Here is a 17,576-nt window from a genome sequence, read left to right as displayed (position 1 = left end):
TACAACAAATGTAATTACTTTTTAAACACTAGTTAAAAGATCAAAAGTAAAATGTTTATACTAAAAAAATATTAATACATACCATGATTTTCTTCAATGCACCCAATCCAACACAATTTCTAATAAAATCTTCCTATTATTAATTCCTTAATTAGACCATTAAGACACTTATTAGTAAGATTCAATAATTATTTTCAAAAGGCTTTTAAAATCTGACAATTAAAATAAATTAAACGAAACATACCAGACAGAGAGAACTCGGCGCAGGCTTACACAAACAGACAAAAGTAGGAGTTGATCCTATGTTGGTGACATACAATTTAAAATTATATCTTACTATACACTCAGGCAAGCTGCCAGACAAGTGGCCCTGCATTTACAGGCAACACGGATAACAAGTAACAACTGCCTTCAATTGTTCCCCCTCCACTAAGCTCAAAGACCAAGCAAATGGAAGATATTCTCTCTCAAAATACTTTACAACATGAAAGCAGGTGCAAACTATTCTCATTTTCAGATTAAAGTTATCACAATCCACCATAAGATCAAACAATTTACCCAGGGTTCTTCCCCAACCTTGAAGTAACACTTCCAGAACTGGAGGCAGTCATCAAATTTCCATTAGCAGACATGTAGAAATAGTTGTAGTTAATTCTGGTCACCAAATCAGCCAAATGAGGGAAGTGCCCGACATTTAGTTTGAACGATAAAACCTGAAAAAGACAGGATAAGAATTGTATTCTTAAGTAACCACACAAACACCATTAACCTTTCTATTTTCTGGAATTATGTATCCTTTTATTTTTTATATAACAAAATTCTATGGAATAACCCCTTCCCACAACAAAACATTATTTTGTAATAAAATATGATTATTTTTTGTTGAAAGATATTGAATTAGCATAAACATAATCATTCCTCACCACAATATATTGTGGTTATGTTGTAAGGGGAGAGTTTAGATGAAAGGAAATTTGAGAAAAGAAATAATTGCAAGTCAAATCAAGCACCAAACTGAACTATGATGTCTAACTGGGTAGTCAACTATGATTCCCCAATAATGTTTTTCAAGTATTTTCTCCAGTAAACATCTACATTTCATAAAGACATGAACTTTTACAGTCAATAAGTGCAATTTCTATGTATTGCGTACTTTGTGTACTCTGAACTGATAGTTTGAGTGCATAAAACAATCACCAAAGCTTCTTCCTTCTAGATGGGGTTACCTACGTGGATCAAATAACACCATCGTGTTCTTTCAAAATAACAAAATCTTCAGATAAGCCATTTGGATCTATATCCATTTTAAGGGTTTCACTTGAGAGTTTTTCTTGGTATTTTTCTACCTCGAATTAATGTGCTATCATATATCTAATCAACTCCTCTAACTTGGGCTTCTATTGGTCCAAATCCTTTTCCCTCTAACTTGAGGGTGCTGTAATTAAAAAATCAATGTGCCTAAGTGCCTATGTTTCAGAGCACGTTATAGATTATAATACTATTGCAAGTTGGTGTGACACGCAATTGCAATCACACAATTCATGCGAGTATTTTGTCATCAGGTCACATATATCTGTAAATTTCCCCAGCACTCAGTTTCTCTTTCATATTTACATAAACTTCTGCGTGAGGAAAATGATGCTGCATATGCAATTTAGTCATAGTATATAAGAATTCATTATTCATTATTTTCATCAAGACAATAGAACTGGCAGTCACACAGTAGCAGCATAGTTAAAATCAATTCTGTAGAAGAATACCCTAAGTAAGAAAGCAATGCAATCATCAAACTGTTTCTCTATCCGGTCCACTTCCATCTCACACCTAGCTTTGATTGCAGAAACAGCTCCACCGCTACTTAATGTCTGTTGTATGTTATAAAAGTCTAAAGCTATGCCAAGGATGTTGTTGACGCGGCTGGCAATAAGAGCCCCCTGAAAGCAATAAAGAATGCTGAAACTACTGAAGCTTTGCTCCATTATAATTTAAAAATACACCAGTCAGAACATGATAAAAGGAGAACACAGTCGCCCAAATTAAGAGGGTATGACAAATCACCAGCTTATCAGGAACCACAAAGCACTGCCGCTGAATTGATAATATGTAAGACTCATGGACTTCAATGACTTCATCCAGAGATTTTGCTGCAGTCATACCTTCACATAGTTCACGCCATGCACTGTGATATACCTGCATAGAAATTGAGGTGACAGATAAAAATGCTCAGGTTCTCTTCACAAAATGCAGAACCATGCAAGCATGAGTGAATACTAATGGGAAGATTCCATTGTGTGATTAGTGATTATCATAAAAAGAAATTAGAAGGCACTGAAAGCAAATAAACCCGTTCTAATAGTAGGTTAACAGGCGCTAGTATTATTTGTGATTTTGCTAGATCATTACTTCAATTTCAATGCTAATTAATCACGTCCCACATATATTGTGTGCTTTGCAGGTAAATATTTCCTTGGAGCAATTATTTTTATAATTATCTAAATGCAATGTGCATACCCGATCCATCACATATTGGTGAAATGCATCCACAAAATGAAGGAGTTTCTGCTCCACTAACCAATGATACTTTCTGTTGTTTGTAGCAGATCCCCTACCCTGCAAAGGATGACTGCAGTTTCAAACCTCACAGTAAATGCCCAGAATTTAGCAAAATACAAAACTAGATTGTTAAGTTTATTCCAGAAAAGATTTAGCTGAGGGAGCACATGCTCCACCGAAGAGAATTGGGGAATAATCTATGGAAGCACCTTCCACATCCATCTCCGCACTTTATCCAGTACAAATTTTGCACGCTTGACCTTCAACAAGAACCGCATCACCTAAAATATACATTTTTTAAAATTAGAATAAACTTTGTAAAAAGAACCAACCAGGTAGCAGGAACAAACAACACTAACTGAATGATGAATAGAATTTAAAGGCCAAGGCAAAAATAAAATAAAATAAAATCCCAGACCAAGCCAGATACCTGGTTGTACTTCTTAATTGTCTCTGTATTTGCAATAAGTTCAAGAGGCCAAGGGACCTGCCAAATCCAAATTTCCAATATAGGGTATTTATGAAATTTTGTAAGGAAGCCCACATTCTTAAATAGGAATTCAATTAGAAAGGAATAATAAATTAACTAAATAATGACCTTATACGTGAATTTGAGCATATCAAGGCCATTAATTCCAAAGCTATTGACATGACTTTGACGGGGAGTACTCAAAACAACACCAGCTGTGCTAGCTTCCTCATCACTGTCAACAAGATTTTTGGTTATCGACACTACCAAGGAATCTGGAGCACTTAACAGCATACAATCAGAAGAATTTCTGATTGATTCCTGTAATTGATATGCATATGTAAATTATCAACAGAAAACAAAATGAAAAACAAAGGCATATAAAGATTCCTAAATTTATTAAATAAACTGAAGCACAAAATACAATCCATCATTACAGGAGGTACATACAGCAATAGCCATATCACATAATCGCAATTCATTTACTCACTACCAATTTGCCAAACCAGCATAGGATGTAGAAGCCAAAATTTAACATGCCCATCATCTTTTTTCAAAGCATTTCATATGAAGGTTTTGTGACAACTTCATGGCTCATCATTTTCCCATTGAATAATGTGCCTCAAAAATACCAATAACAAAATGGGATTTATATAAGTAACTCCACAACAAAAACCATTACAGATGAGAATGGTTTACAGTGGTCCATTTCTTGCATGCCAGGTAGAATAGGACTCTACTATTAGAAATTATGGCACTGCAGTAAATTCCAAACCAGTAGATAACATGTATTGTAGTGTTATGATACACATACAATAACATATACAACAATTTTTTGTCTATCTTCTCTTCATCCCATCATTTATTCCATTTCAAGCTTCTCTCTCTTTTCTCTCTTTATCTCTATTGGGTGTAAAATTTGTTGAACAGTTTGTTGTACAAGTATCATTTTATCTAACATTTATGAAATATTGCAGGGTTATTGCAAAGAAAGATTAAGACCAGAGGAATATGATATGGAAAGTCTTTCAAACATGCTCAACAGTGCAACACACCTATGACCCCACAAAATCATGTCACAGAGAAAAGAACAAAAATGCGAAAAATCAGATAACCACACCATCAAGCACCCAATGGTACTTCATCCTTGTAAAGAAGTAATATGTCTATGGACAAAGTCACACATGTGCATAAGGAACAGATTCAGTCATTAAAAGGTCCCATATTCTATGAAGTTAGCCACACATAGATAGGGTGTTGAGGACCTTTCTAGTTGGCTTACACACTATATAAATTTACTCTTTCCAGATGGAACTAGCCAAAGATCTTACAAACTTTGTCACTTATCTAACATTTAAATGATAACCCATTCCATCATTTTTCAAACCATAAAATAAATTCAACATAATTTAATGTAAGAAATTAGAATGTATAAGCAACTTCATAGTCTAATTTTAAGAATAAATTCCAGCAAATGTTAGATGGACTCTAAATATACTAGAACCAAATTTTAAGAATAACTTCATAGTCTAATTTTAATGAATAACAGTTTAAGCAAATCAAGTAATTCTACCTGTAATATCGTGTTTAATTCAAAATCATCATCCCATGCTTCACCCTTATCTAACTTATTGAAAATTACAGTCAAAAAGTGTTGCAGCAAATCACCTGCACAAGACAATATCAATACAGAAAAAAGAAACCAAAATGACTCCACTCACATCCAGCATAAAGTGATAAAAGCAAATATTCGAGCACAATATACAATAAAAAAAAATTTTAAAATAAGCAAATACCTGAACCTAGCAAGTATATAGCTCTCAACACTGCAAGCTCATCCATCAATCTCCATTCGTTCATCAACTTTAACAACATATTCACTCCAATATAATCCACCTGTTCTATTCAAAATAGAGCAATTATATATTGTTACATTGTTATATCCTGGATAATGACATGTGATTTAATTTGATTCACCTGTTTCTGAATGTAGACAGTGAGACAATACTGCACAATAACCAGAGGAAGCGGAGTAATTCTTAGGTCAACCTTTTGCATCCAACGAAGAACTCTTGAAATAAGACTGCTGTTTCTCTGAAAAGGCAAGAGCTCTGACAAAGGAACATCATCCTGTTTTCAAATCAAATTTTTGTTCAATATACCAAAGTGCTGCACCCTAGATCTAAAGCTGCTTAGGGAGTAGAAATACCTGAAACGAAGGCAAAATTGTGGGAAAAGGAAACAACATTTCTAACAGCTTTCTCTCGTCCTGTGAGCGGCGGTATTCAGATTCACCAAAGTGAAAGCCAAAAGTATAGTTTGTTCCTTCACTATCAGAAAATGCTGTTCTTTCTCCACCAAATATAGCCTTTCTTAAACCCACATCATTTAATGAAGGCAAGCTGAACTTTCGAGATAAATTTAATGTTTTCATGGCATCCCCTTTCTTTCCAATGCTTGTTCGACATACAGTAATAACTGGATTTTCTATGGATGACCTGAGAAGCTCTTCGTCTTCAATAACTGTAGCCCCTCCCAGCTCTCTTGTGTCATTATTTATGTCCTCATAATTTAGTTTCAAAATAGCTGATCTTTTCTGATATAATGTATCAATCAAGAAATTATACCAAGTCTTCTCCGAGTGAGGTGGAGCAATTAATTTTTCATTATTCTCATTATCTGTTTTTTCCTCATTTACATACCAGTTATCTAGCCAAAAGTACTTACAAACATGGTCACCATGACCAATAAGTCCAACTAGTGATACAGAAAAAACTTCTGACAACGATAGCCCAGCCATTCTCTTAAAAGGATATAAACCATAGTTTAAACATTTGGTGCTTCCAATCTCATAATTACTTCCTTTGCCACAATTCACTGCAGAATTAGGTACATGCCGCATCAGCTGCAAAGATTTCCCAGCAGAAACTATTGATCTAGTTAAATCCTTAATAAAAAGAGGACAAGCTGGATGGTCTCTATTGCTATGCTCTTTTCCTTTAATTGTACTAGACAAAGGGATGGAACCCCTCCTGTCCGTTTCCTTGTTATCTGATGCTGGCACAGAATCGTTGACATGATTTGTGGAAGATAATTCTGAATCTAACTTGCTATGCTGTAGCATTCTTAATAAATAACTCTTCTCCCAGAACTCAGCCCCATCAACTGAGACTTCTTTATTAGTAAAAAAGAACATCTGAAAAGAGAGATTGCACAACCAACATAACATTTTAATACATGTTTAGATTAAGCATATTTTATGATTGGAAAAGTTTGCAATCAAAGCACTATTAGGAGCTTCTGGCTGAAAAGTTTTGAACTTGTTTGTGTGTTTGGTTTAAGTGAGTGTCATGTAAAACAAATCCAACATGGCCAAGGTTGTCAAACTCGAGAGTTTATGTAAATTTGTAGAAACTCCATAAACTCGAATTGTAAACTCGTAAGAGATTACTTAATATAAAACATATATATATATATATATATATATATATATATATATATTAAAATACCTATAAGTAATATAATAACTCAACATTTCAACTTATATTAAAGCAAAATAAAAAATTACAATAATATAGTAGCAAAATTTAGTGAACATTACTACTTAATTGGATCAAACTACAACAAATAATGCATAAATTGATACAAAACAGAGGAGGCAGCTGCAGTGCATCTTGAATTTGATCCAGTCCTAGACATAATATCTAACAAATACTACCTCTTGTCCTAATTATATTATTATAAGCAACAAATGGTTTTTACTTTGATCCTATTTATAAGCAACAATCATTAATTTTTAAAGTTACTCAGGGTTATTAAATTTCTTTTATATCCTTCCTATTTGGAATAAATTTGTATTTATGATAGAATTAATTAAAAGTAATCATATTAATTACTTTTATTGGTCTCATTGATTTGTTCTGTGTTGCTTATAATTAGAGCCAGAGGTATAAGTGTATTTCTAGGTTGAATTAAAAAGAAATGGGGCGCTAAGCGTCAATAAAAAGAGAACCTTCAAATATCTAACAAATATAAAGCTCTAAAGAAAGAAAAATAGAACTTGCTATTAAAGTACAGACAAGAAGGGAAATGGCTTCGACAAATCTGTAACAAATGATCAGTACCGCGACACCACGAGAACCCCGACAACCTTCAACAGATCTGCAACAGACCCGACACCATGAGAACAAAGAACCCCAATGTTGACGAGAACCACAATGCTGACGGGTGCCCCGCTGCCAACAACCACAGCCACAATGTGAACAGGCACAAATGTACAGGTCACACACAACGTGAGCTTACGGCCTCCACATTTTGGGTTCAAATCGTGGGAGAGAACAACCATAATCCTATTTTCTGATGGAGAAAAAGAACCCACTTGCAAAACACACGTTTTGGTGTCATTTTATGGCCGTTTTAAGCCACCAGTGTAGACATGTTGAGTTGCATCTAAAATTGTGATTGAGTCCATTTCTGCTCGAGCTTGCTCGAGTTTGGACAATTTTACTTGAAAACGAGCACAACAAGTTAAATAGGTGGATGCTTCTGAACTCGTAAACTCAGTAGTTTTTACTAGTTAATACTGGAGTTTGACAACCATGATCATAGCCACTTCAAGATTGCAACAGCAAATCAGAATTGCATTCAATAGCAATTCTTGCATTAATGCAAAACTTGGAGATAGTATTTCTTAGTTAAACTTAAGTATCATAAAATGAGTGATTTCTATTCTACGACTCTCTATAGCACAACAAAGAGAAAAAACTTCTCCCCCTCCAAGAATTGAGAGATTCAATAAACATTACCTCACCAAAAGGATCGTCAATAATTCCTTCAAAAAGCCAGGAATCGAGACCCTCAATATATGGCAACAAGCTTCCAACATACATATAAAGCACCATCTGATAAGCTTCCTCCTGTGATTAGGATAGTTTCTAAAGTTTATCTTGGTGAATGAATAAAAATGTTCAAAAAATACATGATGTGTAGCAAAAAAAGTAGTCACGACCTCACCACCTTGAACAAGACACATTTCATCAAGCTTCATATGTAGATAGTCAAGCACATGAACAGCGAGGTCTGCTGCAGGTACAGACACACCAAACTCAAAGTATACAGCAGGGATGGCCTGATGCACTACTTGAAACAGGAACTCAGCACCTGAGCAAAGACTGAATTCAAAAAATTACCATGAGATATTATCATAAACTCACAATGACCAAAACAAACTAAATCTAGAGAAAAGAATTTCAAAAGAACAATTCAAGAAAATTCCAAATGTAAATCGGACTTTCCTAAAATCAAATTCTTGCGAGACAAATATGAAAAGCTGGAAAACAACTAGTCTACATAGAAAAATGACCCTAACTCTGCTAGAGTTTGAAATTCAAAGAAAGCAGAAACCTCGATAACGAATTAGCCAATCCTAACAAGGTTGGAGTGGTTATGTCATCGGCATTGCTCGTGGACGTTTCCTCCTTCAGAGCAATATTCCGCAACCGCTGCATGACAATAAGAAAACCTGATTCAGAAAGAGAAAATTCCAGAGAGAATAGCGTGTGTAGTAAAGCTGAATCCTGTCCTATGAGCATTAGAAAGAAACCTTGAGGCACGCTGAAGCAGAGCACGCAAATGCGCCCAAAGTAGGAGGAGGTTTTGGCACTGCAGTTTCAACTTTACTGAGTGAAATCCCAACCAATTGGAGACACGTTGCCGCGTGGATAAACTGATTGAGAAGACAATGGAGACTTTTCAGAGAGAGGTGACTCACGTACACTCCGCTCTCGGGACGGAAACTGTTTGAAGTGTTATCCCAAGAGAACAGGGAACAAGAAAACCCTTGCAGCATTCGTAGAACACCTCGCACCTTTCATCATTATAGCAAAAACGTACAATTGAATTGCCGCACTCATTAAAGGATAATGCAAATTGAATTCAAGAATCGAATCAATAATGAATATGAGAGAGAGACATACGAGTTCGCGTTCATCTGTTCTGGAGGAGGAGATGGGCGCTGCAAAAGGAAATTCGTTAGCCAATGGAGCGTAGATTCTGTGGATTAAGCTTCGTGGAATTTGTGACTCTGCCCCCATCTTCTTCTGCTGAATCAGTAGCGAACACTCATTGTCAGAGAAAATAAAAAAGAAGAAAGGAAAGTGAAGAGTGTGGAGATCCAAACGGAATATGGCTTTCAAATGTTAATGGCGGATGGGCCTCACCAGACTCGGTGTTTGCCTGAGAGAACACGGGTATCATTTGGGCTGCGCATGGGCCCGTTCGGACTAAATTTTTAATCCATCTTTTTCTATTGGGTTGCTATTTGTACCTCACTTTTTATCCCCTCAATTTTTAAAAAATAAATAAATTATTTATAAATTATTTTCATTTTTATATTCCCCTCTTTTTAAATTTTTTTTCAAGTTTCCTTTCCCTCGTGCTCATACTCCTTTAACTTCACTTTTTTTTTTGTATTATTTAATATTCACACACCTTTCTTTTCTTCACACCTCTTTTTATATAAATTTTGTCCTTCCTTATTTTCAAGACTTTTCACACTTCCATGCTTTTTTTTTTTGGAAATATTTCGTTCTTTTTTCTCAAGATTTTTAAATTTAATGGAAATTAATTTTTCTCATGTCAAGATATAGTAATACACAAAGAAAAAATTGTATCTTTACTAGATACAAAATGAGATGAATTCTAAGGGGTCAACTTGAATAGGTGGTCCACCATGCTCAACAATTAACATTTGTTAGATGAAAATACGGTGCATATAAATATTATAGGCTCTTTACACCAGATTACTACTTCTTATTTACTTCATCTAATTGTATAATTGGCTAACTTTATCGACCACTATATCTGTTGCCACCACCATCACAACCTTCACTAAGGCTACCATGAGATTAAGAACAAACAAATTAGAGATTAAGCATAGGCATGGATTTGAATCTAAAGCAAGAAATGGCAGTTTGTGTTGTTCGTAATCACGTTGTGTGTTGTAGCATCTTGGTTTGCACTCACGCCCATGTTGAGCCTCCGTGTCATTGTCTGCCCTCCCGTAGCCATCTTGCGCCCCTACATCAAAAGACGATGAGGAAAAAAGGAAATTTTGGGGGGGGGGGGGTTGAAATGGTGTCACCATCGAAAATTTTCTCTCACAATGGTGTTAGAATGTGAAGAAAAGATGCTAAGATTTAGTATGGAGGGTGCACCCTAATGATCTGTGTCTCATATTAATCTAGGGGGTAAAATTAATGGAGTATGGTGATCCACCTATAGAGATGAACCACCCAAGCCTTCGTCACAAAATGAAACTAGTTTTTATTTTGTATTTTTTCAATACTTTTTATATATAATAATGGCAAAAAAGATACTTTATATCTATGTAAAAAAAATAGTTATTATTAATAGGATGAACAAATTTTATTTTGTATATGTATCTTTTTTCAATTTCACCCTTAACTTATTGTACCAAGTCAACTCTTATAGAGATAAAATGATATTTTCAAGTTCATATGTTCAAGATAGAGATCAAAGGTCTAACTCCATTATACATTATACAGTGTTATAAATGACCACAATTCATTAATTACTTATTTAGTTAACTTTTATTTATTTAGAAGTACTAGATATACTTGCAGGGGTTGCTTTTAAGAAGGGTACATCCAAAGGTTATAAAGTTCAGAGAACTCAATCCGTTACTTTGGCTTACAAGAATAAGAGACAACAATACGTCATAAGAATCTGTTGTCGCTTCTTTATTGCAAGTACCGATATTATAGTTATAGGTTATTGGAGTTCTATTTTGAAAAGGTTGTACAAATATTTTTGTGTGGAGGTCCTCTCAAAGCATATTGTCACTCATCTAACGTTTTAACCCAATTAGAGTCATTATGAAAACTTATTACAAGAGTGGTGTTGTTTTCAAACTTATTCTCACTTTAGGGTAGTTAATGTTGATGTCATTGGTCAACATAACGTCACCTCATGCCATGTAATCTTTTTTTGTTTAAAAAAATTGACTTGGAAAGTGACACTTGATGCCATAATGGTGATGTTGGAGCCGTGTGCGAGATCATCATTGACACATATAACTCCAATGTCACTTGTTTTATGTAATTCAAAAAAGTGTCACTGTCCTAAGTGGGGGTATATTTTTTTGAGTTAATCGCCTATACACTGCCAGTGTAAAGTTTTTTTTACACTGGCAGTGTATAGGTGATTAACTCTATTTTTTTTTCCTAATTGATGTTGTTATCCCTCAATGAGAGACTTTTTTTTTATATTTTTTTAATTGTTCTTCTAGTGTTGTTGCCCTCGAGTGGAGGATTTATTTATTTTTTATTTTTTTAATTGATGTCATTATCTTTCAATGGGGAATTACCTTTTTTTATTTTATCGTTTGAATTGTTCTTCTAGTGTCGTTGTTTCCATTAAAGGATATATTTTTTTAATTAATGTCGTTGTACTCTAATAGGGGACTTTTTTTATTTTTATTTTTGTATAAGTGGTGTTGTCTCCTAATGGGGGACTATTTTTTTTTTATTTGTTGAGTGTCATTGTAGCCCAATGGGAGACTTATGTTATTTTTTATATTAAATAGTGTCACTCTCCCTAAGAGTAAGATATATGTATTTAATTTTTTTAAAATTTGTTTCGCTCTCTCCAATTAGAAGACTTTTTTTTTTTCTTTAGTCATGTTGTACCTAAGTGGGGGACTTTATTTTTTTATTTTTTTAAGTGTCGTTGTCCTCCTTATTTATATAGGTTTTTTGCCATACTATAAGTTGTGGTTGTTTTTTCTAGGACTGAGTGATAAGAGTATGATAATTTTTTAAAAATTAATTCTTGTTGATAGTTTTAATTTGTTTATTGTTGTTCTTTTTATTTTGCAGATACATTAATATTATATTATGAATAAAATTGTGATTGTTATTTATACTAAAATTTTTGAAGATCCAAAAGGTGTTATATTTAATGGTCTAAATAAAAGAATGTATATTAAACACAATATATCTTTGGGTGTTTTGAAAAAAAAGATTCATAACAAATTTTGTCATAGAGATGATTAAGTTATATTATCTTTACAATATCATTTTTTAGTTGAAAATAAATATGAAGCAATGGAATTAAGTGATGATAACGATATATAGTGCATGATAGACGCGTTTCAAGACCAAAAAATTGTGTCAATAATGGAATTATACATGAAAATTGATATCGAAGGTACATCTTCAACTTCATTACAAAATCTAACACTTTGCTAAGTTAATGAACAACAATTTCAATGTTTGACATATATATCAAGAGAAGAATATGAAGATGACAAAGAGGGTGAAAACTACCATGTTTCTCTTTCATTTCAAAGCAAAGGTAAATCAAGTAAAGATCAAATAGATGATTGTATATTACCATTTCAATATCAGCTACAACTTACACGTGAATACTATAAAGAAATTACCAAATAGTAAGTGAATACTAGAAAAAAAAATTATTAAAAAAAAATACTACCTTCAAACTTACACGTGAATGTCATATACATAAAAGGATTTGCAAGGAAAAGAAGAAAAAAAAATATATTACATTTACAAGTGATGATAACTCAAATAGCAACATCTAAAGAAAATACTCATATGGAGACTAAAGCTTGAGAGAAGAAAAAACAAGTGAATAAATCTAAAATTAAATAAGTAATAATTTTTTACATTTAAAATTTAATAATGTTATCTAAAATTAAATTAAAAATAAATCTATAATAATTTTTTTAATTTACATTTAAAAATTATAAGTTAATTTTATTAATTAATCTATAAATTATAAACAAATTAACATAAAGTCGTTGTTCAAGATAACAATGAAGAATGTTGTGTGGCAAAATGTGTTGTTGCCATGAACAACAACAAAAGAAGCCATGCATGTGACATTCTCTACACTAATGCCACATGCTGACATTTAATAAATAATTTTTTTTAAAAATATAATTTATTAAACCTTAAAATAGTAATTAATAAATTATAATTTAGTTATATATATACACATATGTGTAATTAATTAATAAATAATAATTTTTTACATTGAAAAAATATTAATGTTTTTTAAATTTTAAATTAAAATAATTCTATAATAAATTTTTAATTTGAATTACATTTAAAAATTAAAATTAAAATTAATAAATTAATCTATAAATCACAAACATAAATTAACATAAACAATTTAAATAAAACTAAAAATTTGAAACATATATAATAAATAAAATTTTGTTTATTATTCAATAAACATTAATATTATGGATCACAAAAATTAGTTAATAAATCATCATCATTCATACTTTCACATAAATAAACAATAATTTTGTTTGGAGTCCATGGTTGACGCAAACATCACAAAATATCTTTTGCAATTCTCTCAATCTTAGCATATAATCAATTGATCTTTATGAAATTTTTGTATACAAAAAACATGTAATCTATCATTCATGCGTTGAAGGAAATCATAATCAACACTTATCAATAATCATCTTCTTGGTAATAAATTAGATGTCAATAATGAAGTTTTTTTTTATATTGTCAACACTTCTTACTTTAATGACATCTTTGATTTGATTCTTCAACCTGTGTAATGTAATAACTTCATCAATCCTAAATAACTTAGGAGTATTCTATTCCTATGTAATTCCTTTAGAACCACTTCAAATTTTTCTTTTGTAAAAAATAAAAGAAAGTAAATAACTCATATTTATTTGGTAAGAAGCAAACTAAAATAACTCATTCAAATTTAATCACTAAAACTACCAAGATTCATCATGTGTGTAGAATATATATTAAGCGAATATATATATATATATATATATATATATATATATAATTAATAATAATAATAATAATAATTAAAATAGTCCCTAATTGGGGACAATGACACACAACAAATAAAAAACATATATAAACTAAAGGGGTGTATTGATATTTTAAAAGAATTTTAAAATATTTTTTTATTATAAAAAAGTCTTGTGATATTAAATCAATACTTTTTTTAATATAAAAAAGTCATGTGTTATTTAATTAAGATAATTAAGATCTTTTTAAGAGTACATCAAAATCTAGTGGTGTTTAATTAAAACAATCAATTTTTTTTAGGAGTGTCAATTAAAAAAACAAAAGGTAGCTCCTCATTGGAAAATAATGACATCAATTTTTAAAAAAATAAAAAAATAAATCCCCACTTAGAGACAATGACACTAGAAGAATAATTAAAAAAAAAAAAAAAGATAGTTCCTATTAAGAGATAGCAATGTCAATTAAAAGAAAAAAGAAAAAATAGATTCTCACGGGTAACGACACTTGTTTTAAATTATATAAAGCAAGTGATGTTGTAGCCGAATGTGACAATGGTGATTTCACTCGTGGAGCATCACCATTATGACACCATGTGTCACTTATTAAAACATTTATTTCAAATAAAATGAAATTACGTTGTATTGGATGACATTGTCTCAACTAGTGACACACTGACACTCATGTTAACCACTCTAAAGTATAAATGTTGTAGCCGAATGTGACAATGGTGATTTCGTACGTGGAGCATCACCATTACGACACCACGTGTCACTTATTAAACCAATTTTTTCAAACAAAATGAAATTACGTTGCATCGGATGACACTGTGTTGACTAGTGACACTCATGTTAACCACTCTAAAGCGGGAATAAGTTTAAAAACAACAACATTCTTGTAATAAATTTTCATAATTATCTAGTTGGGTCAAAAAGCCCATTCATTCACATGTCACACTAGTGTGCATTGCCAATTGTTACATACTCCCTCCATTTTTTTAATGTTTAAGGTTATGCACAATAATTAAGAAAATGATTGATATTTTAATTTTTTAAAGTATATATTACTTATTTTCCTATTATACCCTTTAAGTAGTTTTAGAAGAAATAGGTACATTGAAAAATAAATAAACACATTATTCACTAAACACACATTAATTATCAAAGGCAAAAATGGAAAAAAAAATTAATAAGTTATTGGTTTTAAAAAAGTGACAATGCAAAAAGAACAAAAAATAATGTCAAAATGACTATGAATAAAAAACGGAGGGAGTATCATGTAACACAACTGTAAATGTTAATTTTACCGGGACAATTACTTAGTGCATGTTTTAGTTGACATGTTTTGATGTCCTCTATACTATTGTCTAATAATAGGTAGACACGTGTATTTAATTGACACGTCATTTAATACGTCCTTGAATATCATTTATTTATTAATATTGCAATTAAATTTTTACAACCTATTAATAAATTTTTTCAATTTTTTTTATCTTTATTTTCCCTTTTTTTATTCAAATAATTTTTTTCTCTTTTTGAATCCAAATAATTTTTCTCACTGTATAAATTTTTAAATAACTATTTATTTTTAAAATTTAAAAATATTAATTAAGAAGAAATTATTAAGATTATTTTAATTTCTTAAATTTTAATTGAAAAATATAAAATAAATATATAAATATATATTAATAACTATACTTGGTACATTTACATGTATAATTAAAATTTTATTTTCATTTTTTATTATATTTTTATAATATTACTTTTTACTAATTTTTATAGTTTTTATATAGGCAAAAAAAATAATTATAGAGTATGGGGGTACTCTAACCCATTACAAGGAAACACAACAACCAAAATTCTAAAAAAGTAAACCCAATAATAAGAACCTCACCAATCCAATATGACTTGTGTAGAATCAATGTACTCCTACTACATTATAATGAGTCATTTAAATCCCAAAAACATGTCAAATAGCACCCATGTGATAGTAAAATAAACCAACTCAATAAAAAGAAAACACCTCCTGTTGTAAGAAAAAATTGTCACCCCTCCCCTCAAACCTTATAAAGGAACAGAGCTCATCAATCAAAAAAACAAACTCCTAACCAAGAGTAAAGAGCACCACGAACTAACATCATCAATAAAGATCAGATTAATTAAGATAAATTTAAACAGACGGAAGGTTATTCAGTCCAAGTATAGAAGATTTTTTTATAGCTTACTTTATATTATTTTCTAAAAAATAATTTGTAGTATTGATGTACTATTAGGTTTTTATTTGAATTATATTATTATATATACTCACAGCTGAATTTCTTTTAAATATTTATTTTTTAAAAATGAGAATCAAGATAAAATTTTTAAAATTATTTCAATTTCATATATATATATATATATATATATATATATATATATATATATATATATATATTAATAACTAGACTTGGTTTTGTATATAAATATGTATAAATATTTCTATTTTTTAGTAGTTTTTAATTTTTTTAAATTTGTAAATTTTTTTTAATTATATTTATTATTATAATATCAATTTATTAATATATGACTTTTTTATTATGTTTATTTTATAATATTATATTAAACTAGTTTAGATTATTAATATATTACATTATAATAATAATTTTTTATTTCTTTAAATTATAGTATCAGCCTACTAATAGTTTATTTATTTTTAACTAATAATGTTTATATTTATTATTAATATTTTTTATACTTTAAATTATAGTATCAGCCTACTACTAGTTTATAATACATTATTATGTTCTTAAAAAATTTAATCAACATTTTATTATAATTTAAAGAAATTCGTGTTATTTTTAAATATTTATTATAGTATTAATTTACTGTTATTAATAGATATTAACAATTTTATATCTTAGATAATTTGAGTTTTAAGATTATTTCAATTTTACTTAGAAATTAATTTCTAAAAATTTATTTTTTACACATTGTATAATAAATTAACATATTTTGATTTAAACAATTTATTTTATATCTTATCAATTTAAAAAATATTAATAAATTTATCGTCTTAATTTAAATATTTTTTTAATATCTTACTTATCAATTTAAAATATCTAATATATTTAAGTAAGATTTTTGAATTCTATTTTCATAATACTATTTTATTATTCTAAAAACAAATTATGATAATTTTTTAATTTTTTAATTGTTTATTTTACTTTACAATATTGTTTTTTTCTATTATTTTAGATGTTTTAAGAGAAAAAAACTTATTTCTTAATTACAGTAAAATATTATTATAATTAATATTTAAGATATGATAAATTATAATTTTCAACCAAATAAACATAATTAATGATTTATAAAGAATAAAAAAATTAAGATATAATCAATCTTATAATTTCAAGAAAAATAAAAATGTTACTACAATGATAATATAATAAAATAAAATCTTACGGTAGATTAATATTATAAGTTAAAAAAAATCACAAATGATAATATTTTTTGACACAAAAAATGATAATATCTTAATAACCTAAAATAGTAGGAAATAATATTAGAAAATAAATATAATAAAAATTTTATAAATAAAAATTCTTAAAAGTAAAACTATCTATACTTATATATATGTACGAGTACCTAGTCTATATATTAATATATTTATTCTATGATTTTTAGTTAAAATGCATGAAATTAATTTTTTTAAAAAATTTGTATTTTGATTAATATTTTAAAACA

The 17,576-nt window shown here is 29.8% G+C and overlaps 1 protein-coding gene across 2 annotated transcripts; it reads right to left on the bottom strand.

The window, feature by feature from the left end:
• Positions 1–250: 250 nt before the first annotated feature.
• LOC109801849 (uncharacterized) lies at positions 251–9,200 on the bottom strand. Of its 2 annotated transcripts, XM_020362984.3 has the most exons (16): positions 8,998–9,196; positions 8,625–8,888; positions 8,426–8,523; positions 8,031–8,193; positions 7,828–7,938; positions 5,232–6,218; positions 5,000–5,152; positions 4,819–4,918; positions 4,596–4,690; positions 3,152–3,343; positions 2,984–3,040; positions 2,763–2,834; positions 2,512–2,610; positions 2,059–2,190; positions 1,761–1,934; positions 251–713 (listed from the first exon to the last, which is right to left on the bottom strand). In XM_020362984.3, exons 1-16 carry the CDS (start codon positions 9,112–9,114, stop codon positions 555–557), a joined length of 2,973 nt encoding a protein of 990 aa, XP_020218573.2. In that variant the 5' UTR covers positions 9,115–9,196; the 3' UTR covers positions 251–554. The 2 variants fall into 2 exon arrangements, 1 of the variants encoding a protein (XP_020218573.2); XR_014433621.1 differs by lacking the exons at positions 251–713; positions 1,761–1,934 and having other exon boundaries at positions 2,171–2,190; positions 2,512–2,623; positions 8,998–9,200.
• Positions 9,201–17,576: the final 8,376 nt, after the last annotated feature.

Source organism: Cajanus cajan, chromosome 4 (assembly GCF_000230855.2).
Source record: "Cajanus cajan strain Asha chromosome 4, NIPB_CcT2T_4, whole genome shotgun sequence".
Lineage (NCBI taxonomy): Eukaryota > Viridiplantae > Streptophyta > Magnoliopsida > Fabales > Fabaceae > Cajanus > Cajanus cajan.
Note: the sequence above shows the minus strand (reverse complement) of the source record. Positions and strands in the feature narration are given on the sequence as shown.